Source organism: Heloderma suspectum, chromosome 1 (genome assembly GCF_057233095.1).
Source record: "Heloderma suspectum isolate Gila_16-S chromosome 1, 16-S_ref, whole genome shotgun sequence".
Lineage (NCBI taxonomy): Eukaryota > Metazoa > Chordata > Lepidosauria > Squamata > Helodermatidae > Heloderma > Heloderma suspectum.
In genome coordinates this window covers 370,736,607-370,764,200 of record NC_139458.1, presented here as the reverse complement: position 1 = coordinate 370,764,200, position 27,594 = coordinate 370,736,607, and the positions used below count along the sequence as shown (strand labels likewise).

The 27,594-nt window shown below is 42.0% G+C and overlaps 1 protein-coding gene across 1 annotated transcript; it reads right to left on the bottom strand.

Annotated features, from left to right (window-relative positions):
• Positions 1-343: 343 nt before the first annotated feature.
• EXO1 (exonuclease 1) lies at positions 344-26,409 on the bottom strand. The gene is made up of 15 exons (XM_084828215.1): positions 26,237-26,409; positions 22,165-22,352; positions 21,243-21,362; positions 19,652-19,775; positions 17,254-17,391; positions 15,431-15,643; positions 14,892-15,079; positions 13,751-13,847; positions 12,667-12,895; positions 11,972-12,221; positions 7,984-8,476; positions 7,324-7,422; positions 4,881-4,943; positions 3,983-4,176; positions 344-2,458 (listed from the first exon to the last, which is right to left on the bottom strand). Exons 2-15 carry the CDS (start codon positions 22,323-22,325, stop codon positions 2,317-2,319), a joined length of 2,511 nt encoding a protein of 836 aa, XP_084684341.1. The 5' UTR covers positions 22,326-22,352; positions 26,237-26,409; the 3' UTR covers positions 344-2,316.
• Between the last annotated feature and the right edge of the window lie 1,185 nt (positions 26,410-27,594).

Sequence of the window (27,594 nt, the reverse complement as noted above, 5' to 3'; positions counted from 1 at the left end):
AAAAAGGGGGTGGAAGTGGACATTTCAAAATTGTTTTAAGGCGCAATCGTATGCATACCTGGAAAAAATCCCACAACTACCCCTGCTGGCTGGTGAATGCTGGGAGTTTTTCTGCCTAAGCATACATAGGACTGTGCCCTTAAAGTTTTAAATGGTAAGTTGCTATGGGGACTTTTTGGGGTTGAATGGTGACTCAATTTTATAAATAAATAGAATTATAAACATCAGGAACTTTTAAAACTACAACTGGATTACCAACTTTCCAGCCTTACAAAAGAAACTAATTTATGCAACTACTGAAAACAAGAGCCAGAAGAAGAAAATGGAATATCCAAATTATAATGAGGCACAGAGGATTGAAACGTTTATTTAAACTGCCCTTCATCCTTGCAGATACCAGGGTGATTAAAGAAGTCATACAAAAATAAGAGTATAAAACAAAGTGCTCATAATAAAACAGTTCAGAGGTCAGGAAAAGAAAATAGATCGACCAACATAGCATCACTTCTTCCCTGCCCACCAGGGTCATCGCCAAGGAAGAAGGGAGTAGAGGAAAGAGACAGATGAGAGGCTTTAAAATCGTTATCTGGAGAAGGCAAAAAAGAATTGAAAAAAGTCTAAGAAAAACAAGGTATGTAGGAATCAGAAAATAACTGAAGGTATATAAGGCCTAGAGTTGTGAGAATGATGTACAAGCTCCATCCTGGGCAAACGCAGGGATCAAACTGGGAGGGGAGGAGCTATTGTGGCAACAACCAAGGCGAAAGATCTTGGTCACGTGATCTGTCCCTGCCTGGGCAGCGGGGATACATAACCCATTCTGATGTCTCCTCACACCAGAGAATATGAATATTGCCAAAAGCAAGTGCATGTATGTCTTATCCTGCAATGACTTACATAATTCAGACAAATGCATATTTTCCCTCTAAGTTTTCTATGATCTTTCTTCTTAAGAGCAACAAGGCTGAGGTAATTCACCAGCCTGAACTTAAAACACCTTTATTTTATTGTTGCCATATCCCTGATGCAGAACAAGCAATCTGCATCTGCCCAGAAAATATGGATACCCATCCCTGGCAAGGATCTAGTTTGAAAGCTTGTATTATTTGAGACAGTCTGGGTGCAATAATGTATTTCATTGCACTTGCATTTAGTATCTATGATGGGCCTACAGAATGATCTAAACGTAAATTTAGAGGCACTTTAAAATGTTACTCTGAAGTGGGAGGGCCACCTGCCGTGGAGTCCAAAGAAAGGTCTCAGATCTCACTTGCAGTGATATCTGTGTGGAGCAAGGTCCATGAGTCAGTTTAGATGTCACTGCAGAAGCCACTTGCACTTCTCTATTCCCAGCTTGTTCGAACTGGGCAGTTGTGGCCAATTAAATGCAACAGGCTTCGCATACACAACAGCCATTTGTATAATCATAATAGTATAATGGCTTGGTATTTATGGATATCTGCAGTTAGCAGACAAGCAAGCCATCTATATCTTACTTCTAATAGGCTAAATCCATTATTTTCAAAACCCCATAGAATTTATTGATATTAACTGTTAAAAATGCTTTTTCATATCTTCCCCAGATAGACATCACTCTTAAGTTAGTACATAGTGTCTGTCTAGTTCTTATCTCTGAAGCAGTTGGGTAAGCAGGCTGTTCAGCAGAAAGATTTAGTGTAATTAGTTGTGAAATGCCAAATGGATACATCTAGCAATATATGGCAGGTTACTCCCATCCTTTCCATAGATCAAATACATTCTCCTGAACTGGAAAAATCTGTGATTTTAGATTCATATAGAATGAAACTTTTAAAAAGTGACTCCGATGCTATCTGCACTTGCTGATGGATACTGCTCTTATACTGGACAGTATCAGCAACAGCTTAGACCACAGGGATTTAAATATGTGCTCCTTATCTTTCCTTAAGATTATTCCCTTTCCTACACCATTTGGAATAAGTATATTGCACAGATTAAGCAATGACTATATCTTTGTACCCTAAATTTTTATTCTCCAGCTTGCTTCCCTTCCTAGATGGTTTTCTAAAAATATTTGGTATTGCTTTTACACACAGTTGATATAGCTGAGCAATCAATTTGTATCCAAATGGTTTTATTCAAGCCAGTATTAAACACTGTATTGTTCATTTCACTTCTTTCAAAATAGAAGCTGACAAAATCTGATGGCTAAAATATACAGCTTGCATCCAAATATATACAAAAGTGTAACTTTGTGTTCAGGAACAATTAATCTAAATTTGTTCAGAAGTCATGCTGAACAGTTATCATAAAATTGCTACAATCTGCAGCATTAGTTCATTGAAATATTTTCCGCTGTACATGATTGAATTCAAGTTTATTAAAAGTGTCATCATCTGCATCTGGAGTAAGCTGGACGTTATCTTTGATTGGAGACAATGGCTCTGGTTTTCTGGAAGAGGGTAGCCTTTCAGACTCCCTGTAAAATAAAACAAATGATGAGCAAACGATTTGCATTACAGATGTGTAAAGGTTTGTAAAAGTTCAAAGCTAGTTCAGTAGCACCGTGAGCATCTTTTTGGGGGTATTTATAGGATACCAGTGAACCAAGCACTAGTGCAGGCTCTTCCCTCTTCTGAGATGGGAAGAGGCTGCAATGCGTCACTCTCAGCACTTGGGCTCAGGGCTTTTTTCTCCCAGCAGGAGGTGGTAACAGTGGGCAGGAAAGAAAGTACTCCAAAGGAAAACAAAATGGAAGTGGTGAAATCTCCTCCTGTCTCAGGCAACTGGCTGCAGGACACTTCATTCTCTATCAGGAATAGAGGAGGTGGCAGTGAAGGGATGGCCAGGCAACAGGACAATTCACTAGTGTTTTGATTTGTTGGTGGGCTACAGCTACATGTATATGTGTGTGTGTCTGTGTGCACGCACACCCACAGACTGCTGTAAACCTTCTTTCAACTCTCCTTTTATACCTTAAGCTTAAACATTTGTCAATGAGATCCTGAAGCTGTCATGACATTGTGATCTGAGAAATGCAAAAAGGTGGGTGTCTAAAACAGTTCTGACGATAAACTCAGGCCTGCTACCAACTTAACATGCACATTAGAAGTTACTTAAGATGTGCTTAAATTTGCCCTAAAGTGTTAACAAATGCCTAATAAAACTTGAAAGATAAACCCTTTCTGCCAATCCTTGAGCAGGATTTATTCGAACAGGTCTGACACTACATGATCCATAGCCACTTTTGCACAACTGGCGCGCTCTTGTTAGAATCCGGAAAGGAGGCCCACACTTTCATCTAAAGTACGTATTTATTTAGTTGTCACAGTTGAAAAAGCAATAGTAAATGCTAATGAAAGTAAAACAGCTGCAGTTCAGTTTTCCAACTCTCAAGGGTACAACACTGGTTCATAAAGATTATTTCAAGAGCAGATTCCTCCTTCATCAGTTAATCATCATAGAATAGGGTCAGTGTATCCACCACATGTAATTGGGTGACCACTATGTTGATGAAAGCAATATCCTGATTGCATTAGTTTCATTGAGCCATCAGTACTTGCAATGGTATTTGTTCACTCCTGTCCGTTGCCAGCTCCCAAGGTTCAAGCAGGCCCACGACAATGAGGCATTAGGCAGGAACAGCGCCTGCTATCCCAAGGCTCCAAAACACATTGGCCTGCTCTCTTCCCTCCTTTAGCAAGCAGGACCTGTTCCACCATAACAGGGGGCAGGTCTGCAAGTTGTTTGCTGCAGTGCAGGGATGGAAGGCACCATCACCATGTCCACATAAGGCTCACTGCATAAAGGCATATCAGGTGTAGTCTCAAGCTCAGATTCTGGCGTCCTCCCCTGCTCTCTATGTCTGTACATGTGTGGAAAGAAGCTACGCTTTCACAGAAAAGAGAAATCTGAATTCCATTCATTGTAGAGAACTGCAAAGATACATCCAAGCAAAGAATTCTGGAAGGAGTTTATATTTTGATAAAAGAAAGTGAGTCACCTTTTAAACTGGAAGCTCTTCCATAATTCATTAATTGTCACCTGTTGTCCAGACTTATTTTCAGCATTATGATGATTTTTCTTTTTTATACCTGTTATTTTCTTGCTTAAGCCACTAACTTTGGCAGGCATCAGTGACTTGCACTTTGTCACGGCACAGGATTGCACAGAACTGGTTTTACGTAATCCAGGAACCTGAAGAGAGAGTGAGAAATATCAGCTGTTTCAATGAAGTCTTAGGATTTGACAGTCTAAAAGACAACATTGCACCAATGAACAAGAGACAAATGTAGGTCCCTGAAAAATTCAAACACAATGCTTAGACACATTCAAAGCCCAACTGATCTTTTCACCAACAACAAACCTAACTTTTTGGGGGGTACGTGTATGTATCACACACACACACACACACACACGCTTCTTTGTGAGCAAAGCAGCTAAGAATAAGTTTGCCCTTAGCTACATAACTCATTTGATTTGTAACACAAGCAGGTTCTCACAAAATAAGCCTAACAGAGCTGTGTAAATTATGATCAGATTACATCAGGGAGTTATGTATAGCCCCTTAACTACTGCTGCATCATGACAGTGTGAAACTGTGCGGTTTTCTTTAAATTCTGCCTGTCTTTAGGATAGCACTAGAATACGACACAGGGATTGGCTTGCACAGGGACCACAACTGCCATATTCACCCAGGCCTGCATTTTCAGAACCTTCTTCAGGTAGTCTGTGTTAAAGAATTATTATTTATATGCCACTTCTCAAAATTATAAAAATACTATTTTGTATTTGCAATACCGTTTGCATTTGCAAAAATAGTTTTAATTTGCATTTGTAATACTATTACAAAAATAGTAATTTTAAAAATGCATATAAGTTGCAATCTTATACTCACTTACCCTGGCGTAAGTCCCATTGAACTCAGTAGGATTTATGTCTGAATAGACGCTTGTGGGATTGGACTGCAAAAGTAGCAGCAATAAAATTATAATTCAAAAACAGACATAAACATCCCTAAAAGCAGCAAGTAATTAAATATTAAAAGCCTGTTGAAATAGAAAGGTCTTCAATAGTCATCTAAAAACAAAGAAGACAGACAGCTTGGTGGATCTCCATAGGGCAGATATTCCACACTATTGGTGCTATTGCCAAAAAGGTCCTGCCTCCTATACCCGCCCATCTGATGTCATGTAGTGATATAACAGAGAGCAAGGCTTACAACATTAATTTTAAAGCCTGGTCAAGCTCTTACGGGATAAGGTAGTTCCTCAGATAACCTGGCCCTAGAAATTTATATACAACACACAGTGGTGTTTAAAAGCCAGAGCTTAGCAACATGGTGCAGCTAGTCATGTCTAACTTCCTTCAGAAATCATACATGTGCACTAGTGAACCACATTTATTATTATTCATTCTTTGATTTAAAATATCTACATCCTGCCTTTCCATTTAGAAAACAAACAAAAAATGCTCAGGATGGCTTACAATATAAATATTAAACATATTAAAATAATATTTTAATACTAAACATTAAACACATTAAAACAATCTAAACACGGGGAGAACAAGATTGTAATAAAATATGCAGCACAAGGATGTGTTCACATACACATAGAAAACAGAACCCATCACAACTGTCAAGCCAGTAGCCACAAGATGTCACCATAATTCTAAAGAATACCAGGTGTAATTTCAATTGATATGTAACACTGTGAACATTCTGTAAAAAGAAGCTTATTAAAATTGCTAGTAAACAATAGAGACTGAAACTGTTCATTAGACCTCTGCTGTGGCTCCTCCTTTGAGCAATCAATCACACGAAAATAAAAGCTGAAGTACATCTGCACCAGTCAGCTCAATCTTTTCAGTGCTTTCTTTTGTATGAAGTATTTCTCAAAGATTTTTGGCGATATTTCTCGTGATAAGCTCCATCTTATCTATACTGCAAAGTACAGCCCCATCATCCATTTTCAGCACAAGCTTATCATTAGCTAGAGAGCCCACAACCTCTACCGTGTTCCCCAAACAAAAGTGAGCATTAACTAAGGAAGTTAAACAAGAGAAACAGGAGAATCCCATGACGGCCCACGGCGGACGATCACCTAAACCATGATTCAGGTGATTGGGAATGAGCCACAATAAGCCTCAGGCTGGTGCTCCCCACCCCCTCCCACCTTCCTGTGCAAAAAGATATAAGTCCAACTGATATAAGACTTAACACAGCTTCTCCCAACTTGGTGGCCTCCAGATGTGTTGGACTGCAACTCCCATCATTCCCAGCCAACATGACCAATGACCATGCTGCCTGGGAATGACAGGAGTTGCAGTCAAACCCACCTGGAGGCCACCAGACTGAGGAAGGCTGGCTTAACATTTGTATAGTGCTTTCAAGGGTTCAAAGCACTCCACATGCACTGTTTAGTTGTAATCCTTGCAATAAACCTGTACGACAGATGGGCAATGTGTGGCCTTCCAGATGTTTTGGCCTACAACTCCCATGATCCCTCATCATTCGTTATGCTGGCTGGGGCTGATGGGAGTTGTAGGCCAAAATACCTGGAGGGCCACAAGTTGCTTACTCCTGTGGTAAGGTAAGTCAGTATTATTATCTTCAATATTACAGATGGGGGGGACTGAGGCTGAGAGAGAGTGGCTTGCCTAAGGCCACCTAGTGAGTTCATGGCAGACGTGAGATTTAAACCAAGGGCTTCCTGATTCATAGCTCAGTCTCTTAACAACAACACTCTCTGGTTAGTTAGGAAATCACGAACAGAAACCACGGTTTGATTTTGGTTAGTTTTTAGCTCACTTTGGTTGAAACAGACCAGAGTTTCCTGAGTTTCTATGTAATGCAGAACTGTGGTTTGCTCTAAAGTAAAAGGAGAAGCTCTTTTGTGTGTGTGTGAAGGAGGAGAAAAGGGAAGGGGGAAGCCTGCAAGTCTGAGGCTCAGATCCAATCAGCCAAGCGATGGCTTAGGCAATTCTCAGAGTGTGGCCTATATCTGCTTCCAGAAAGTACTATCACTATGACAGGATATGACACAAAAACCACTCGTGCACCACTAGAAGAACTAGGAGTGGCTCTGGGCCAGAAGAGGGGAGAACAGGATAAAACCCCTAAGCAACCTCGCAATATACATCACATGGTACTCACGAGGACAAAGAAAATCAAGATATTGTAACTAACCCATAGGATAGGAAAGTAGTATGTATATATAAAATAAATTTGGGGAGAATGTGCAAGTTCTAAGTATTAACAATCCAATTCTTACTTGTAGGACATAATATGGTATTTAAATACAAAAGAGGAACTAAAGACAGATTTAAAGGGGGGAGACATACCACACTCTTGAGGACTGTATCCTTATTCTCTGTACATACTGAAGATGGAAAGATCTGAGAATTCAGATTACCATCTGGTTCTAGGCTGCAATCAGATTCCTTCAGTACAAAAAAAGGGCAAGTATTTTACATCAGTTCCAACATTGGTTTCTCCACAATCTAAACAAAGAATTTCACATTTTTAAAATTTAAGTGATTGAACTGATGTCCTAATGCAAAAATAAATTACAGTTCAAATCCAGTATTCCACTCCGAAGAGTAGAACGCTCAACCGTAACTTTCAGCAACTGGTAAGAGGCATTAGGGCTGCAACCCCATCTCTGCTAGAAGTAAATCTCATTGAACTCAGTAGGACTTACTCCTGAGTAGACATGTATAGGATTGCTCTGTAAGAAAACGTAGATACATTGCTCTTAATCTGATTCTTTATCAGAGTAAAAAAAGTGCTCAGCTACCAGATATTGATTCAATATTTTGGTTCACATCAAGATAGACAGACTGTGCAGGCAGAACAAGGATTTCATCATCAGAAATCATTTTATACTGGACAGCAAAGATGTATAACTACTGCAATAAATAAGAAGAGCTCTAGACAATCCCTTGAGACAGCCATGACAGTTTAATGATCTGCTTAACTGAAACACAGGGTAATGATCTTACTGTGCCAGAAACTGCTTTTGTCCTGATCGTTGGAGAATTTTCTGGAGTGCTCAGGCTGCTTTGTGACAACTTATCAAACTTCTGTTCTGAAGAACACCCAAGTTCTTTCATATGTGATGATTCTTTATCTGATTCTTTACTTGCTGTGGAGCTTAATATTTGTAATCCAGACACCTCACAACCTTGGGTTGTGGCTTGACTGGGTGTCTGTTGGTGAAACCGCTTTAGCAGTGCTACACTTTGAGATGGGCTGGGTGTCCCAGATCTTTCTGCAAGGCTTCTAGACCAACTGAAACAGCTAATCTGTGCTGCCCCAAGTGATGGCGAGATGGTTTTTTCAGTCTCTCCAGTCTCTGATGAGCAAGGATTAAGGTCTTCCGTTACTCCACTTTTTACTTTCACAGTTTGACAATCCTCATCACTGTACTGGGATGATTGCTCAATTTTACCCTTTGATATATTGTCAGGCAGATCCATGATACTGCAGAAGAACCTAATGTACAGTGCAAGAACATAGGAATCAATGGGGATGTGGTGATAATGGAAAAAAATTTTTTTATCTGCATGCAGGAATCTAATTTATAGAACTCACATTTTACTGAAAGGGAGAGACGAAGAATATTTTTTAATGTAATGTACACCAAATTTTTGTTATTATGGACATTTGCTAAAGTGCAGTGATTAAGGAAGACTTTGAAATCAGTGAATCATATCATACAGCCAACTTATTCTCTCCACACCACATTCAACAGCTCTACTTACTCCACTGACCACACTCCAAAACACACTAGCTAAGACAGGGTTATCAGTAATCTCTAATAACCCTGCCTTAGCAAAAATTGTCTTGGTGCTACCATGATACAAGGATGCATTTATAATGGAGGTGCTAGAGGTATCACAGAATATGCTATAGCAGAAATTCTAATATACTTTATCACAGATGCAGTACAGCCAGAACTTGCAGGGGTTCACTTTTTAGCCTCATTATAAAGTCCAGCTCTAAGATCCTAAAAGAATAACGAACACATATCCCTTGTATGAACATGCAGGTAGATTATATACCACAAATCACTGATATGCTAATATTTCTGTATACAAATGTGCTTGGAGGCTCATCTTCTTTTGACAGCTATGTTTAGGGGACAAACAGGTCTTCTGCGACACTAGGCCCTTTTGCTTTCTTCACCCATTTTTTTCGCTCACAAAATTTACACAACTCCAACAATATATGCTAAGGAACCACAATACCATATGTTCCGTGTGCACACTCTTACTCTGAGAAGTGCACAGAGGAGATGGAAACATGAACAGGAATCTGGTCTAGTACACAGCTTGTATCAGAGGCCACAGGCAAAATTTTTGTTGGAAGAGGAAACTTTTTTTTAAAGTGGTAGTCCATTAGGAATGTTTGCTGTTCCTGGGTTAAGTGAAATCTTCATGCCTTTCCAAAAATGTGCTTCAACCAATTTAATGTTGAGAAGATGAAATATGGAAAGTAACTAGAGAAGAGCAGTAACACTCTGCTATTGAATAAGGCAAGTTGGGTTATCTTAAATGGTCCCAGCCTTAAACAAAATACGATGTTCTTGCTGAAAACACTAGGAGGTTTCTAGATCAGTTCAGGATAGATCTACACATACTGGTAATACATGCCTTTATTTGGGGGCGGGGGGGTAGCACAATAGGCATATAAATGACTGTGGGCTTTGGCTATGCAGACATAAACCCGGTTTGCCAGTCAACCTACAATTGTTACATTAAGTCTGGGTTGTTTAACCCATAAATAACCCATAGTATCCAGGATTCAAAAGTCACACTCACAACCTATGAACGAAATGTTCATAAGTTTTTAATGTAAACTGGAAGCGCCTCACGTCTTGGCAAATCGTGTGTTAATTAACCCACAATTTGCCACCGTGACGTGTGAATTGGTTGAAAGAAATTGACCCTCCCACACTCAACAGTTGATATTACAGAGCATTTAGAATAATTAAGAGTTGGAAGGTGCCCCAAACACGATCAAATTAAAACCTAACATCTGGTTAAGTTTTGCCATATTTAAACTACCATTATCAGATGCCAGTTTAGGTTATTCCTCGGGCAATTCACACCACCTTTATGTGTTCAAATAAAATCAGCTTGGCTTAAATTCAACAGATTTTGCATGACAAAACCATCTGAAGGCTGCTCTGCCCAGATCATGATGCATCATGTCCTAATTCAGCTTATGTTTGGAAATTTTTTGTACAAGGTGGTAAATCACAGTACAAAATGCAGTAATGCCATAACGTACGAGTATCTAAAGGTCACTGTACGTTTACACATCTTCAAATTTTAATAGGAGTTGAAGACATCACCAAACAGGTAGAGCAGGCTCGTGGGCACATTTGGCAACTTGAGAATGTGTCCTAGGCACCACCACAAAATGGCTGCTATGGCCACCTGCCATCTTCATTTCCTAGGAATGTAGCCCAAAGGTATTCATGGGAAAGGAAGGTAGCAGCAGCTGGACATCCTCACTTTATTTGAACCAATTCCAGCTCCCATTAAAAAAATGTGTTTTTTATTTATTTTTACAAAAATAAATAAAGTGGGAGGGGTAGGGCACTTTGGCAGTGGTGCCCACAGGCACCATGGTGCCTACCTCTGGATAGAGTAATTTGGAAGCAGCCTAGTGTATTATTCCCACTTTCTAATGTGCTGGGTGAACCAGATTCCAGTGTTTGTGGTCTTTGATATTTTGCTTTTAAATGCTACACTACTACTTTTTATAAACAAAGGGAAACTGCAGCACCAAATTACTTTAAAATGCAAATTTTATACAAATATAACTTAAACGGGACTGTGAAGAAACTGAGGTAAAAGTTTAACTGTTATGCGTTATTTCAACAGCTGAAGGTCTGAAGGGGCTAACAGTGAAAGGAAAATGTATGGTTTTTACTAGGGGCTTGTGCCTGAGGAAAGTACTTATTGTTGTAGGTATGGTGTGAAGGCAAATTGGCAGTTACTGTTACCACTAGGAGGTGAAAATGAAGCCAGATTCTCTATTTATATGGAAGAGTAGGATTGAAATTTGTATAATCTGACTGGGGAATAACTGAATGTTTTAAAAATGTCCATTGGTCAGAGGTTTACAGAGAGATGGAGTTATGAAGTGCTGGCCATCCCAAAGCTGATTGGCTGGAGGTTCTGACTAGAACAAATATAAGGAGCTGTGAAGACTCTGACAGGGAAAGTCTGGGTCTTTCAGGAGAAGTTTGGCTGGAGAGTTGCCTGAGGTGTCTTCATGAGAGACCGAGGGAGCCTGAAGAAGATATTAGCCAGGAGGAAGAGTAGCTACTAGACCCAGAGGACAAGCTGAGAGCACATGAGGCAGAAGCTGAAGAAGGTCTGCAAGGGGGAGAGGAAGACTCCTGGAGCAGCCTAGTATATTGGGAGGAAAGCACTTAAGCCTGAGGGACAGCTAGTGGCAGTGGTCTGCAGAATGAGCAGCTGCTGGACCAGACTGAAGAGTTCAGGAGAAGCCTGGTGAACAGACTTGAAGGGTCCAGGTGGAAGTCAAACCCAACCAGAAAGAAGACTGCCTTTCAAGTCTTCATGTGAGTTAACTGGGGTGGAGCTTGATAGGGCAATTGACTTAAGGTTGGTTAGGGATAGGAACTGGGGCTTCTAGCACCTGGCTGGTGGCAAGAGAAACTGTGTAGATACCTTGTTTTAAAAGTAGTAACAATATTATTAAAACAATAAGCTTTTCTTTAAAAAAACCACAAACCCTAAATATCTTTGTTTACTTTCATGGCACTTTTTCTGGTGCTTTAAGAGAAAAGATGTATACTGAATAAAAGCAGTGTAGTTCAATGGTGTCAGTGGAAGCGAAGAGAGAGATTGCTCAGCGGGGAGGAGTGATCCTTCACATTTGGGGATAGGGGTGAGTTTGCCCTAGTGTACATGCCCCAACCCAGGCCCCAGGTTCTCCACAAGGACATACCTACTTCTGGTCCCTGGAACAACAACTGCACCACTCTCTTCATTTTTCTTCTGCAGAAGGAAGGCAAACTTATTTCTCAGCCTAGGCTGGGGGTTTGAACTCTCTTTGTTTCTGCAAGAGTCCTTTGAAGTATGGATCACAGACAATGGACTAATAATCTCACGATGCTCACCATCTTCACTGTTTCCTGTTTTGGGTTTTTTTGAGTCTGAAAAATACTGGCTCAGCAGATCTCCTTCTGATGACTCTTCTAAATATATATAAAATATAAATTAAACCTTGGTCACAACAGAGATACATTGCAAAGGAATTTCTACAGAACCTTTCAGTGACTGGCAAACCCCAGCAACACATTAAGAAATGGTCTTCATTTGATTCCTTATTAGTACAGTAGAAGGAATAAATGCTAAAATGCCAAATATGAAGTCAATATACTAGTTTACAGAAGTAGCAGAGAAGTAAATTAATGAGCAAAAATAGATGTTAAAAATATTATGGAAATATACCAACTATCTTTGTGCTGTTTGTATTACTTATTCCTTCAAAGCATTTCTATAAAGGGATAGAAATGCAATCAACAAAAGAAACATGCTGTGGGGAATACCAGCTTTGAATCAGAAGCCTTCAACACCATTTTAAGAACAGAATCAGCATTTTCCTTTTCACAAATAACACCAGTGATTTAGCGATCATACCATGCCTTGGCCTTTTTGCCAATAGTGCTTTGCTAGGAAGTTTCAGCCCCTTCATGTTAATTAGCCGCTCTATGCCTCTGGTTGCGGGTTTCTCCAACAACGGTGCTGAGTTTGTGGTAATCTTGGCAGTGAAACCAGGTTTGTAGTCTCTACTCCAAATGCTCTTGAAACCGGATGGCTTCTCCGTACCACATCTGTCATCCCAGCCACGACTTCTTGGCCGCACAGGCTATAGCCAAAGACAGCAGAAAGAAACATGTACTGGAGGAACAATGACTCAAGTCTATTTGCCTGAGACATGAAATGCCAGCAAAATCATGCTGATGGTCTGTTTTTTGTTCAAACCTTTCCCAATCCTGTATCCGTTTTGCCACTGGGAACTGACTGGAGGGAATCCAGGATGGTGGTCAAGCCCACCTACAAATGGTTAAGACAGTGGCACTGTTGCTCCATCTCCTACAGCCCTTATAATCTTTCCCATTATAGGGAAGAGGAGGAAGTGTTGATATATGGTGGTTGCCTACAACTGACTGGAGGGAATCCAGGATGGTGGTCAAGCCCACCAACAAATGGTTAAGACAGTGGCACTGTTGCTCCATCTCCTACAGCCCTTATAATCTTTCCCATTATAGGGAAGAGGAGGAAGTGTTGATATATGGTGGTTGCCTACATGAGACTATGTGTTGTCCTCATGCTTTCAGGTTATATAGGCAGCAGTCCTTTGGGGCTTGTGTTGTCATTCGTGTAAAAAGTGTATGTATGCAATATTTATTAAAAAAAACCACTCTCCCCACCACAAAAGCTAGTATTAAAAGACTAACATCAAAAGCTTCACTATGAATCTAATGACACTGCTTCTGAGAGCTGTATCCTTTGCTTCCCTAGGCAGGGCTCACTGATAAATGTATTTTCAATGCAGAATGCTGTGGCTACCAAATCCTGGCATAAACACGTACAACTTCTGTATATACAAAGTTTCTTTGTGTCTGAGGTTTCACCAACAAGTCAGGCCAAGGCACAATTTCACATTCCCCACACAAGCTCAAAGATAATTCAGCACGTGTATCTAAAAGATAAACACTACCTGTGAAGCATCAGGGTTGTAGTCATCAATTTTCTCCATTGTATTGATATCTTTATTTCCAAGTGCAATTTGAAAAGCGGTGCTATCGCCAAAGTGTCTAAGTTAATTGAACTAAGAAAAATGACGTTTTTATACCAGTACTCTTCTTCTCCCAAGAATGTCATTTTATACAGATTCCTGGCCCCTAAATTAATGGATAAAAATACTCAAGCAGCCATAAGATGTGCGGAAAGGAAACAAAGTTTTCATCCTTTGTTTTAAAGAGATAAATATCCCCTATAGCCACTTTACACTATAGTTTAACATAGATATTAAAGCTGATCACAATCAATGCTTCTTATCTTTAGCCCACTGAAAATTCCAGGAATAAAATTAAGAACCCTTGTTCCAACAGACAATGATTCAGCAGTGGCCTGGATTATTTGACACAGCATTACAGTTTACTCAAGCTTAGCACTATCCCAAATGGGTAAAAATATGCTACGTTCAATCTAAATATGAACTGATCTAGGAAGAAAAAGCTACACTTCTTTTACAGTAAATGGGTTAATGATAATTGAAGACTTCACCATCTTAAATGTAAAAAGCTCTAGTAGTGATTCTGGAGGCTCTAAACAGCTTAGAATGTCTTCCTCAAAATATGGTTTAGCGTAGACATTTTAGCTTAGATGTCTGAAAGAACAACTGAATATAGTAAGAATGTTCACATTTAAACAAGAGATCAGATGACCAACTAATTAGACTACTTATACTAAACTTTATAAAGCTGTGAAAAGGGTAGCTCTTTCTTTGGAGAACTGGCCTCAATGAAGATAAGGCAAAATGTCTACATTAAGTTTCTGCTGTTTTTTGGACCAACTTAAAAATGTATCCCGCTATTCACTGGGAAAAACAACGCTGGGCACAAGCCAACAAAACTTAAGCAGTTTCTACATCTATATATTTCAGTGCTTAACTCTCCCTTTTATATCAGTGGGACTGTACCCTTTTCCTAGCATGTATACTTGGAAGTTAGGTTTACTTCCAAGTAAATGTGAATACAACTGCAGCCTATGTGCTTAATTTTGTCTGCAACCCAGAGACACCATGAAAGAAAAGATGCTATAAATAAATGATTGATGTTTTATTTGATAAAGGATACCTCCCTGCATAAAGTAGTGTTTCTGGATCAACATCATCTTCATAAGCATTCAAAGGAACGAGTTTCCTCCTGACTGGGTCAAAAACCAACTGATAGAGGAAAGTATTATTAGCACGAATAAATCCTTGTATATATTCTTCTGGTACCACAATATTCATCTTCAAATACTGTCCCATTTTCCCAATGACCTGGCAGAAAAAACAAACATGTTATGTAATACACAATTTACTTAAGAGGGACAACAGACAAAATGACTTGGATGCTAAGTTGCTTCTCTATTCACATTAAGGGGGCAGGGGGAAGCGATTTCTGCCAATCCCCCCCCCCTCAATCTGCAGCCTCCCACACCATTCCCAAGAATCTCCCAACAGAGACACAGATGTATGAGAAATGCCAGAAATATTTATTTTGACAGATCTCTAAATATATCAACAATTAAATTAAGTACCTTTCCAAAAGCAACTTCTCTCTGGATTTATCCTCACTTTCTGTGGAAGTTTTTGGAAATGTAAAATAAGACCCAGTGAACATTATATTACCTTTATAATATCAGGATTATTGGCTATTTTTAGTAGCTTGCAAGCCTTGCCTAATCCAATACCGTGAATTGAGGGAAGGTAGTCGCAGCCAGACAGAATACACATGTAACGAAATTTCTCTTCTGTAAACACATCTCCAAGCTGTTTGCACATTCCTAAACGAGCTTGATCAATTTCTAAGCCATGTCCAAACTTGTCAATTTTCAGAAATACCTTAAAATAAAAATAAGGTCATGGATGAGTCCTTGTATTGCTGTATTTTATATACAGCCTGTGGGGAAAGACAAGATTCTTTCCCAATAAACATATATAATATAAAATCTATTAGAAGATACTTAATCAGTAGACTTAATGTTTCTCTAAATAATTTTTATATATCACACACACGTGCACACGCGCAGTGATCTTTACTATAACCCAACAATCCCATCACCACAGTGTCAAAATCTCTTGCAATTGTAGTGTTTGTCAGAAGCCTGCCAACTGATAACAACTTATATATAGCACTTTTAGAGTTGTTCAAAGTCCTTCACATACAGTATCCCTGTATTCAATGTCCCTATAAAATTGGCCAGTATTGTCATCCCCATATTGCAGATGGGGAAAGCAGAGGTTGAGAGGTACTGATCCAGAGTCCCCATGTGAGTTTACAGCTAGGAAGAGACTTAAAGCAGGGACTTCTTGGCTCACAGTTCATACTATTACTCAGTGCACACCAGCAAAGCCCTTGTGTGTACTTTGAGGGAAGGAAATATGAACAAATTGATGCATAACTTTGGGGGGCTTTGCAAACAGAAAGCTTACTAAGTAATCTAAGTAGTGGGAGACCCATTCTACTGAACCTGATACAGCCCTAATTCACAGGGGATTAACCACCCAATCCCATGCCCTCTCTTACCTTCCTCTCATCACAGACACTTGAAGTTACCATGTATCAAAGCAAAGAGTTGAATTAGGACAGGGGAGGGAAACTTGTGTCTCTCCAGATCTTGTTAGACTTCAACTCCCATCAGCACCAGTCAGCCTGGCCAATGGTCAGTGGTGGTGGGAGTCGTAGGCCAACAAGATCTGGAGGGACACAGGTTCCCCACCCCAGAGCTAAGAGATGGAGTCACACATTCTCACCTCCATGAACTCACAAGGTGGCCTTAGGCAATACTACACTCTCTTCAGCCTTAACCCTCTACCTGCAATAAGGGAATACTACTCACCTACAGGATTGCTGTAAGGATTACAACAAGATAATGTATTTAAAGCACTCTAAACGGATCGGCATGCTATAAACACACCTAAATAATAAAGTAGTCCACACTGATTTTTCTCAGCATTTTTCTTCCCCATTTCCTTTTCTCAGACTCTAGGAATCTTTCTGGTTTTAATTTACATACACCAAGGGCTCACCAAGGCCCCATAGCCTGCTTTCAGCATGAGCGGATGTCTCCTCATGCAATGTTGGATTCCACCCGTTCTCGTCACTGAAAACCAAAGTACACTTACACATGTTGGCCCCGTGCAGACTGAACATTCCCTGTCTCTTTACCATTGTTAGAAGATCTTTTTTCCTAGCCAGGCTTTGCAAGCCTTCTTCGACTGTGGCTATCACTGGTAAGATGCAATACTTTGCCATGATTAAGGCCAAGAAAAGAAGGGATTGGGGGTAGGGGGCAAGAAGAGAAGAGGCTCCCGCCCACTCTAATTGCTCAACTATTGCGATAAAATCAAACAACACTATTTCTGCACTGGCCCATCCAGGATAAAGGATCTAAGTGTCCATGCAGATTTCAGCCCTGGCATTGGCCTTTTTAGCACTGGGTCTTTCCTACCTTCTTACATCCAAAAGCAAGAAGATCAGAATCCTCTGTAATTATAGCTTGGACTACGCCCGTCTTGTTAAGGTAGGCTAGCTGTGCGTCAGCTTCATATGGAGCAACAATGCAGTCTATTCCTTGGGCCCGGGCAGCCTGCAAAGAAAGAGCAGCAACTGAAGGTATAGTTGAAATTCTCATTATAACACCTCACATTAATAGATGAAGCTGCCTTATACCAGGTGGAATTACTTGGTCTAACTAAGCACAGGACTTCCTACTCTCTAACTTTTCAGGGTCTGTATGCTCCTACTGCTGTATGCTCCTAACATGGGGGAACCTTACCTCAGATGGTTTTTAGATCACCGGAAACCAACAATATAGGCATTCATAGCAACTTTCATGCAAAAGTTATTTTCCAAAATCTCTAATAGAAGTTGCTAATAGGAGTGCAAACACAAGGGCCAGAATGAATAGGAATTGAGATGGCCTTTGATCAAAGCCTGTCAGTCTCTGTAGCCAGTATTAGCAGGGCTGAGAAAACAACAGCAGAAACATTAAAATGAGCTCTCTTCTATCATTACAAAAACTGCACCTACCAGCCCATACCTCTTCTAGTCCTTAATTTTCTCCCCACACTATCCTAGTTGCCTCTACCAGCCAGCCATTATTTTCCTAGGAGGGTTCTCCACGACAACAGAAGGAGAAGCGAATGGAAGATTACCTGGATTTTTTCAAGGATCGGCTTTGGTGCACTTTGGTCCACACAGGGCTCCACAATTGAGTGCACCACACCAGTATAAGTCACGTCACAGAACATATTTCTAGGTGGGATGATTGGAGTGAATGTCATCTGACTGGCAGGCGCTGCTCAACCAATGAGAGAGGTTTCCCCCTGCATCCAGGCTCCCCCCACTTCTCCTTTGATAAAATCACTCTCCTCCTCCGCCCACCCGCCGCACATTACTTCCTTCCTTAAAGCAACAAAGAATGCAGCATTCTCCCCGCTGTACTGCAATCAATCGAAGCTTCAAAGCTTTGACATTAAGGCTCCTAAATGCATTAATTCAATTCATGGGAACCTCAGCAACTTCAGGAGTGTGCATTTCAGAAATGAGCCTCATTGACCACAATGAGGGTTACTCCTGAGTAGACACACTTATGTTTGTGCTGGGAAAGGCAGGGATGGGAAACCAGAGAAACAAAGGGATGGGAAACTCGATGCTGCATAGAATCAGATGATTAAAGGTGGAAGTAGTTACTTCCGAACAACAATAAACCAAACAATGGAGAATCACAGCTTCAAGAAAGTGCTTTACAATCTTAAGGGACTTAGTGCTTTAAAATGTGCTATTTCATTTGTTGGGGGGGATCTCTGAAAATTCTGATGTGCACATTCAGGGGACAAGCCCCACTGACCACAATGGGAGTTATTTCTGAGTAGATACTAATTGGTTTGTGCTGGGAAACACAGGGACAGGAAACACCCCTTGACTGGGGTCATGGTGAAAAGCATACCCCTGGGCAGGGCTAGCATACCCCTGGGCAGGGCTAGCATACCCCTGGGCAGGGCTAGCATACCCGAGGTAAATGTGGGAGTTGGGCACACAACAACTATACTGCGGAGAACCTGACTTAAGGAAAATAATCGGACTTTAAGCAGCCTCAGGAAATCCGGTTTTTGTCTTTCCGTGATAAGCTCCAGGGTGGCTGCTGGATGGCCATGACGTCATGTATACCTAATGACCTCCAAACGTAGCCAGCTCAGAGTAAATTGCTCATGGAGTAATGACACACACACACACCCCTCCCCCACTCCCCCAGTTTCAGAAATTGGGATTTTTGCATGGACTAGCACACTTGTTCTTATAGGTTTTCATACAAAGAACATACAAAGTTCTCACTGGGTTGGTAAATTCTGTTTGGACTGTACTACTTTAGACTGCAGGTTTTCATTCCCACAAACAGTCCCTCCACTTAGAGAGCAACATGTCAGGAAGAAGGCTTCTAGGCTAGCTTTCTACACAACAGAGGGGTTTTTTTGTATGGAAGACCATTCAGTCATATGAACCCATACCAGCAGCCAGAAATGGTACCGCCCAGACATCTCAGTAAGGATTAAATGCATAAGTGTATACTACCGTAAATGCATAAGTGTATATATACTACCATAATCATATTACAGTTTAGATTTAATGTGAAAAAGATGTGCCCACCTTAAGTGATGCCCCCTTTTCACAGATGCCCACAACAGTACATTGTTGGGATTATAATATGTAACTTTTGAGTCACTAGTCCTGCTCTAAAATGTATATTATGCAAACTTCAGGGTTATACGAAAGACAAATATTCTACCAAGAAATATAAAAATGAAAGGTGGCAACAGACAATCTACCCACAAAAACATACTACTTACATTAATAACTTCACAGGCCATAGCATGCGTAACATTGATACTACGAGCAAAACATTCTCTAGCTTCTGATGATTTCCCTTCACGGAGCAGCTGTTTCCCCTTCAGAAGATTTGCTTGCCGTTTCCTTCAAGACACAAATAAATTCATCTTCTCCACATCACACAACCATAACTGAACAAGTGGGCAGCACTAGCACTACATCCTAGTCTCTAAGACTTTAATGCATAATAGCATAAAAAGGTAACAAAACAGCAAATGAAAAAAACAACAGAAGTTAACTCCAGTTTTAGTAAAAACCCATTAAGGTTGGTGGTTTTTGAGCAGGCTGACTTACACAAATCTACTTATTGATACAAAGGTAGGCAGATTGTATGAGATTCACAGACCAAACCTAAACACATAGGAAGCAATGTAAACATTAGATGTGCTTGATCCCCATTGAAAGAAATGGTTAATAGGCACTTCAGCATGCACTAAAGTCACATCGATTACAGTGGAATTCAGCTGTGTTAAGCTGTTCTAATTGAGTCTATTGTTAGAATACCATCCCACTGATTTAACTGAGATAAAACAATGAAGTCTGTAGCATCTTAAAGACTAATCAATTTATTCTGGCATAAGCTTTCATGGGCGCTGATAAAGTAGACAATGTCCACAAAAAATGCCAGAATAAATTGGTTAGACTTTAATGTGCCCCAAGGCTCTTTGCTGATTTTGCTGCAACAAACTTATTTATTTATTTATTTATCCATTCATTCATTCAATTTGTACCCCGCCTTTCTACCAAGATATGGCACTCAAAGTGGCTAACACAGCCACACTCTGGAAATTGTGAAATGGGATAGATTCCCATGTTAGGATACAAAAATTTCCATGCATATGTCCAAACAACTTGTCCTGTCCCAATTTTCACTTCCAGCTGCAGCTTTTCACACTAATTTAGAGGCTGCTCCTGCAGGTTCAGTAACTTTCTAGAGCATCTTTTCAGAGAGAAGGAGATAAGGAGCTAAATCTAATGTCATGTGAGCAGACTTCTGCTCATGCCATGGGACTTCCCCATCCTCCCCTTGCGTGCGCACGCACGCACGCACACACACAATTCCACTCTGGAGCAGATTTGGGGGGAGCAGAGTGCAGGGAAATCCATTCTGCCAGCCATTTCCCTTCCACCAGCGGAATAACACCCCTGCATCCAAGTCAAGGGCCTAAAGTAAGAAGGAAGGCCTGAGAAGCCTTGGCACACAAGCAGTTTTGCATTTAGACCTTTGGATGACACCTAGTATGTTCAGTATTGAGATATTTTACATATCTGAGCTAACCCCCCTCCCCCCGACAGAATCTTGGTATTGCAGCATCCTGGAAAATAGTTAAGATTTAAACACAATTTTAATCTAAATGTCAACACTGCATTGCTCATAATATTCAGTTTTACAGAGTCTGATCTCATTAAACAGCTCAAAATGTCATTTGAGTTGTTTTCCCCTTTATAGATTAAGTATTTTTAAACAACAACCTTTGAACTGGTAATTTGAAGTTGTAAGGCGGGGAAGCCCGCCTCCCCCACATCTTACAAAACATAAGCATAACTTACTCTCTTCGTGACTTTTCAACTTCCTTTTTGGAAGGCAGTGTACATCCATCAAATACTAGAATAGGTTTGACTCCAAATGACAGAAGCATATCAACATATTTCATGCAGTAAGTTACATATCTGTAGAAAGAAACAAGAATAGTCACACATCCATCATGGCACCTTCATTTTAATCCTAAAATACAAATTGCTAGAAGAAATTCAGTTCTAATGACATGTTACGGTAAACGTGCCTTTGCAATACCAAAACATCCACAAGATTAGGATGCCAGGATGATCAGCTGATGCTGCAGTTGGCACCACAGCACCGGAGGTACAATTCTATGCCTAATCCAGTAGTTAGCCTACTAAAGTGAATGAAGAGTGTGAACCAACTGTGCTTTTTGAATTAAGACTAATCATATTAAACATCACCTGCAGATTGTACAAGATTAGAACTATTTATTTCATCTTATGTATGAATTTCAGCTGAGTTATCAGTGACTAAAGATCACAGAAGATTCCCCCCTTTTCCAGACCTTTTTTATTTTTGGCTGCAATCCTGTACACCCACTATTATTTAAGAAGCCTATTACAAGACTCTAGCTTTCATAAGCAATTTTGAGACTGTCACAAATTAACATGATTCCTCCAAGTTTATTTTATGCTTTTGACAACACAGTATGTACACCCAGTTTTCCAATTTTCTTCTTGACTGCTGCAGAATGATGATTACCTGCATTTGCCCAGATCTCAATATGAGAGTATTTTTCCAGTGAGAACTACATTTAAAATTAAAGATTGCAATTTACAACCTATTTTCCTCAGAAAAGCCAACAGCGCCAATTCACTGGCTCTGATGTGAACGGGCTATGGCTTACAGCAAGAGCATCCCCTATTTTAACAAGCACCAATTCTGTCAGTCAAATCACTTTAAACATACTGATCTGTGGGTTCTCCTTTGGCTAGCTTTTCAGCACATGCATAGGCTCCTTTGTGCAGCCAGCAGTAAGTATCCACAGCAACCACTTGTCCTTTGTATTTCTTTACATGAGCAGGTTCAGCAGCCTCTTTGATAAACTGGAGCAAACCTTGGATTCCCATCCTTCTGCTTCAGTCAGATTCGGCAAGCTAGTAAGGAGACACAAAGCCAATAGAATTTTATTCCTTTTTTAGGCAAGATGTGAATCAGAGGGGAGAGGGGAAACCCACACAGGTATAACCAGTACTTTGCACATCAGTAAGACCTGCAAATCTGTTGCACATCTGACTCGAAAGAGTCATGTTCAACAACCTAAACCAAGAACTATTATTCTGAAGCTACCAGTTTAAATGTAAATTGGGGCACAGCTAAGAAGTCAGCAGACTCCTAACCTGATATTTATTCTTGGCTCAGGTTTATGGTGCTGAGGACTCCTAGGATGATGGTCCTGGGGGATCTCAACTTCCATGCCAAGGCTGCTGTATCCGAGGCGGCTCAGGACTTCATGGCCACCATGACAACCATGGGGCTGTCCCAACATGTCATCAGCCCAACACAGGTAAAAGGACACACACTTCACCTGGTTTTCTCGGCTGGGCAGGAGGATGGTGATCTGAAAGTGGAGAAATTAACATCTGTCCCCATGTCATGGTCAGATCACTTCCTGCTGCAGTTTAGATTCTTGGCAGTCTTTCCCCTCTGCAAGGGTGGGCGACCTATTAAGATGGTCCGCCCCCAGAGCCTAATGGATTCTGATGGATTCCAGAGGGCTCTGGGGGATTTTCCTGCTGGTATGGCTGGTGCTCCTGTCAAAGCCCAGGTTGCTCTGTGGAATGCAGAGATGACTCAGGCGGTTGACACGGTAGCGCCCAAGCGCCCTCTCCCTCTGAGCAGAGCCCAGCCAGCTCCTTGGTATATACCGAGCTGAGGGCAATGAAGCAAGATGGGAGACAACTAGAAAGCAGGTGGAGGAAAACTCATGCTGAGTCTGACCAAATAGAGGTTAGAGCTCATTATCGAGCCTACTCTGTGGTGGTGAGGGTGGCAAAGAGACAGTTCTTTCCCACCAGCGTTGCATCTTCTCAGTGTCGTCCAGCAGAGCTTTTCTGAGTGGTTTGCGACCTGTTACATTCTGGGTCAGGGAGAGAGACTGTGGAACCCTCAGTTGCATGCTGTGACGAGTTTGCGCGGCACGTTGAAGATAAAGTTGCTCAGATTCGTCATGAATTGGACACCACGATTAATACAGTTCCATTGGTAGAGGCGTTCAGAGCACCATCTGGTCCAGTTTTATTGGATGAGTTTCAGTTACTGAGGCCTGAGGATGTGGACAAGGTGCTTGGCCAAGTCCGACCGACCACTTGTGTGCTTGACCCTTGCCCTTCATGGCTTATTACATCAAGAGTGGAAGAGGTGCTGGCCTATTTAAAAGAGGCAGTAATCAGGCACTCCTGAAAAATCCTAACCTGGACCAGGAGGATGTTAACAATTATAGGCCAGTGGCCAACATCCCCTTCCTGGGCAAGGTGCTTCAGCGAGTGGTTGCAGAACAATTCCAGGCACTCTTGAATGAAACGGATTATCTAGATCCATTGCCATCGGGCTTCAGGCCTGGTTTTGGAATGGAAACTGTCTTGGTTGCCCTATGGGATGACCTCTGGCAGGAGAGGGACAGGGGGAGTGCAACTCTGTTGATTCTCCAGGATCTCTCAGCAGCTTTCGACACCATCGACCATGGTATCCTTCTGGATAGGTTGTCTGGGTTGGGAGTCTGCACTGGTTCCACTCCTACTTGGATGGCCAATTCCAGAAGGTAGTGCTGGGGGATTATTGCTCTGCGCCATGGCAATTATGCCATGGGGTTCCACAGGGCTCTATTTTATCCCCCATGCTGTTTAACATCTACATGAAACTGCTGGGGGAGGCTATCCGGAGGTTTGAGCTGAGGTGCCATCAATATGCGGCTGACACCCAGCTCTACCTCTCTTTCTCATCAAACCCAGGTGAGGCAGTGGCTGTTCTGAATCAGGGCCTGGGCACAGTAATGGACTAGATGAGGGCCAATAAACTGAAACTCAATCCAGACAAGACAGAGGTACTGCTAGTGGGTGGTTTGTCTGCCTGGCTAGGTGATATTCAACCTGCTCTGGAGGGGGTTGCACTCTCCCTAAAGGATCAGGTTCATAGTTTGGGGGTGCTCTTGGAACAAGTGAACTCAGTGGCACGGAGCACTTTTTATCAGCTTAGGCTGGTATACCAACTACGCCCTTATCTGGACAGATAGCCTAGCTACAGTTACCCATGCTCTGATAACCCTTCATCTGGATTACTGCAATGTATTATATGTGGGGCTACCTTTGAAAACAGTCTGGAAACTTCAGCTAGTCCAAAATAGGGCAGCAAGACTGTTAACAGGGACTGGTCAACGAGATCACATTATGCCAGTACTTTTCCAGCTACACTGGCTGCAAGTCCATTTCCGGCCCCAATTCAAAGTGCTGGTATTAACATTAAAAGCCCTTAACGGCTTGAAGCCAAGTTATCTGAAGGATTGCCTCTTCCCATATGTGCCTGCCCGGACCCTAAGATCATCCTCAGTGGTCCTTCTCCATGAACCCCTGCCAAAGGAAGTGAAGCAGGTGGCTACCAGGAACAGGGCCTCTTCTGCTGTGGCGCCCCGGCTGTGGAATGAGCTTCCTAGAGAGGTTCGCCTGTCCCCTATGTTGTATTCCTTCTGGCGCCAGGTGAATACCTTTTTATTCTCCCAGGCATTTTAGCTTCTAGTCTTTTAGCTTTGGTGTTTGAAATCTGTATTTTAAATCTCTGCATTGCCGCTAGGTTTTATTCTGGTTGTATTGTTATATTGTGGTTTTAGTGCTTTTATATTTATATTGCTTTATCCTGCGCTTTTGGTTTAAATTTTTGTGAACCACCCAGACAGCTTTGGCTGTTGGGCGGTATAGAAATGAGTAAAAATAATAATATTATATTCCCCATTTTTAAATAAGTGCCTGTGGCATATCATGTGAGATGGCTGAGCCAGTGTACAGTGTGACATTTCTGCTTGACTGTGTGGAGGAACGTTCTGTTACTCACACACAAGCTTTTTTTTTTACCCAGGGGCTTGCTGAAACATTAGAAATTACACATAAAACATGAATTAATGTGCAAGTTGATCCACAAAATAATTCAGAGCAGATTAACAACCCCCTTAATTCATTTTAGCAGCATAACTGCACTGGCAGGCATTGGGGGGGGGGGATATTTAAGAAAAGGTAACCGGATGGATCTCTGCCCACCCATAGACACACACACAAATCTTTCAGTACAATTTTACACATAGAGTTGCTGCAAGCCATGTGTTAAATTCCACTGAACTCAAAAGAAATAAAGAAGCCCACTTTACTAGATCAGAGCTGCTGCTTTTTAGGAGGTCATCGCTCTAATTCATGCTATTAAATTCAGCCAAAAAACAAACACAGCCGTGTTGACCATAAGAAAAATGCCAAAATCCATAAAGCGTAATGCCTTTATCAGGCCAAATCAAAGATCCCCCTCCCCCGCCTCCCAAAGTGTAAGTTCTTCTTGAAAATTTGCCCATTCTCGTGATCTTTGGGCTGGCATAATGAAGGCATTACACTATATGGATTTTGGAATTAAACTCAGTGGGGCTTGCTTCTGAGTAAACGGAGTCAGAATCGGGCTGCAATCCTGTCCTGGGCATCTCAGCTGAGCGGGCAGAAAAGAGCATAACTTCGCTTACGTGCCCCAACGACAACCGCCCCGCCACCCCATTTTGGGGTGCAGCCGACGCGATCGGACGGGGGGCGGAGAAAACCATTCCCTCCCGCTTTGTTTTGACCTCATAACCATGCAGGTATACTGGATTCCCCACCAAGTAGCAGATGAATTCCCGCCTCCCCCCTTAATAAAAGGACACAAGAGAGACGAATGCCCCGCTCGAAACTTCTAACCAAGCCGACGAACGGAGACGAAAACGCGGCCGCCTCTGCAGCCCCCAGGAACCACTTGCCTATCCTTTGCCCTGACCCGGGCAAGAAGCGGGAAGCGAACGTTGGCGGGAGCAGCTGCTCGTCCCCGCCCGCGCCGGTCCCGTCCGCTTGACAAGAGCCGCAGAGCGCGGGAAGCCGTGCAAGCGCCTTTCAAGCCGCGCGCGCCTTCCGAGGCCTGCTCAGGCCCCGCCTCCCACATGCCCTCCCCGACGGAAGAAGCCGAAGAGCCGGTCAGACCACGTCGCCCGGCATGCAGCGCGGTCGACAGAGCGTGCCCGAAGTGAGCCCGGTGCAAGCCGGGCGATGAAGTGGTGCACGCCCCTGGCAGCGGTGGCACGGTGCGTCATGTCGGGGCTCCGCGGGAAGAGCGCCTTTAGTGCGAGCGGGGCTAAAGCCCGAAAACCACGCTGAGAACGAATGGGAATTGCACTGTTTAGGGTGCGATGCCGTGCACGTTTAGGCAGAAAAAAAGACCTACAGCTCCCAGCATTCCCCAGCCAGTCCTGCTGTATAGGGAATGCTGGGAGTTGTAGGATTCCCCCCCAGCGAAGGAAGATAGATGCTTTTGAACTGTGGTGTTTGGGGGAAATTCTGAGAGTGCCTTGGACTGCAAGAAGATCAAACCAGTCCACACTCCAGGAAATAAAGCCAGACTGCTCACTTGAGGGAATATTAAAGGCAAAACTGAAGTCCTTTGGCCACATCATGAGAAGACAGGATACCCTGGAGAAGATGCTGATGCTAGGGAAAGTGGAAGGCAAAAGCAAGAGGGGCCGACCAAGGGCAAGGTGGATGGATCATATTCTGGGGTGATGGACTCGACCTTGGGGCAGCTGGGGGTGGCGACGACCGACAGGAAGCTCTGGCATGGGCTGGTCCATGAAGTCATGAAGAGTTGGAAGCGACTGACCGAATAAACAACTAAACAGGCATAGGATTGCGTCCTTATTTATTACTGCCAAAGCTGTGCCGACAGTTCACAAAACAACACTTAAAACCATAAGATAAGTAACATAGAATAACATAGTATAAAGGCCTTAAGTTTAAAAAATAAAAACCAAGTAGGAACCAAGATAAAAGCCAGCAGCAGTGCAAAAATCTAAAAACACACTAGAGCAATTGTTAAAACCGAAGGGCTAAAAAGCCTGGGAAAATATAAAGGTCTTCATCTGATGCTGAAAGGACCACAATGTAGGCACCAAGTGAGCCTCTTTAGGGCATTCTACAACTGGGGTGCCACCACTGAAAAGAACATCTACTTCATGGCCACCCACCTTATCTCATTAGGTGGGGGCACCCGGAGGAGGGCCTCTGAGGATGACTTTAGTGTCCCAGCAGGTACACAGTCTTTCGGATAACTTAGTCCCAAGCCTTTTTA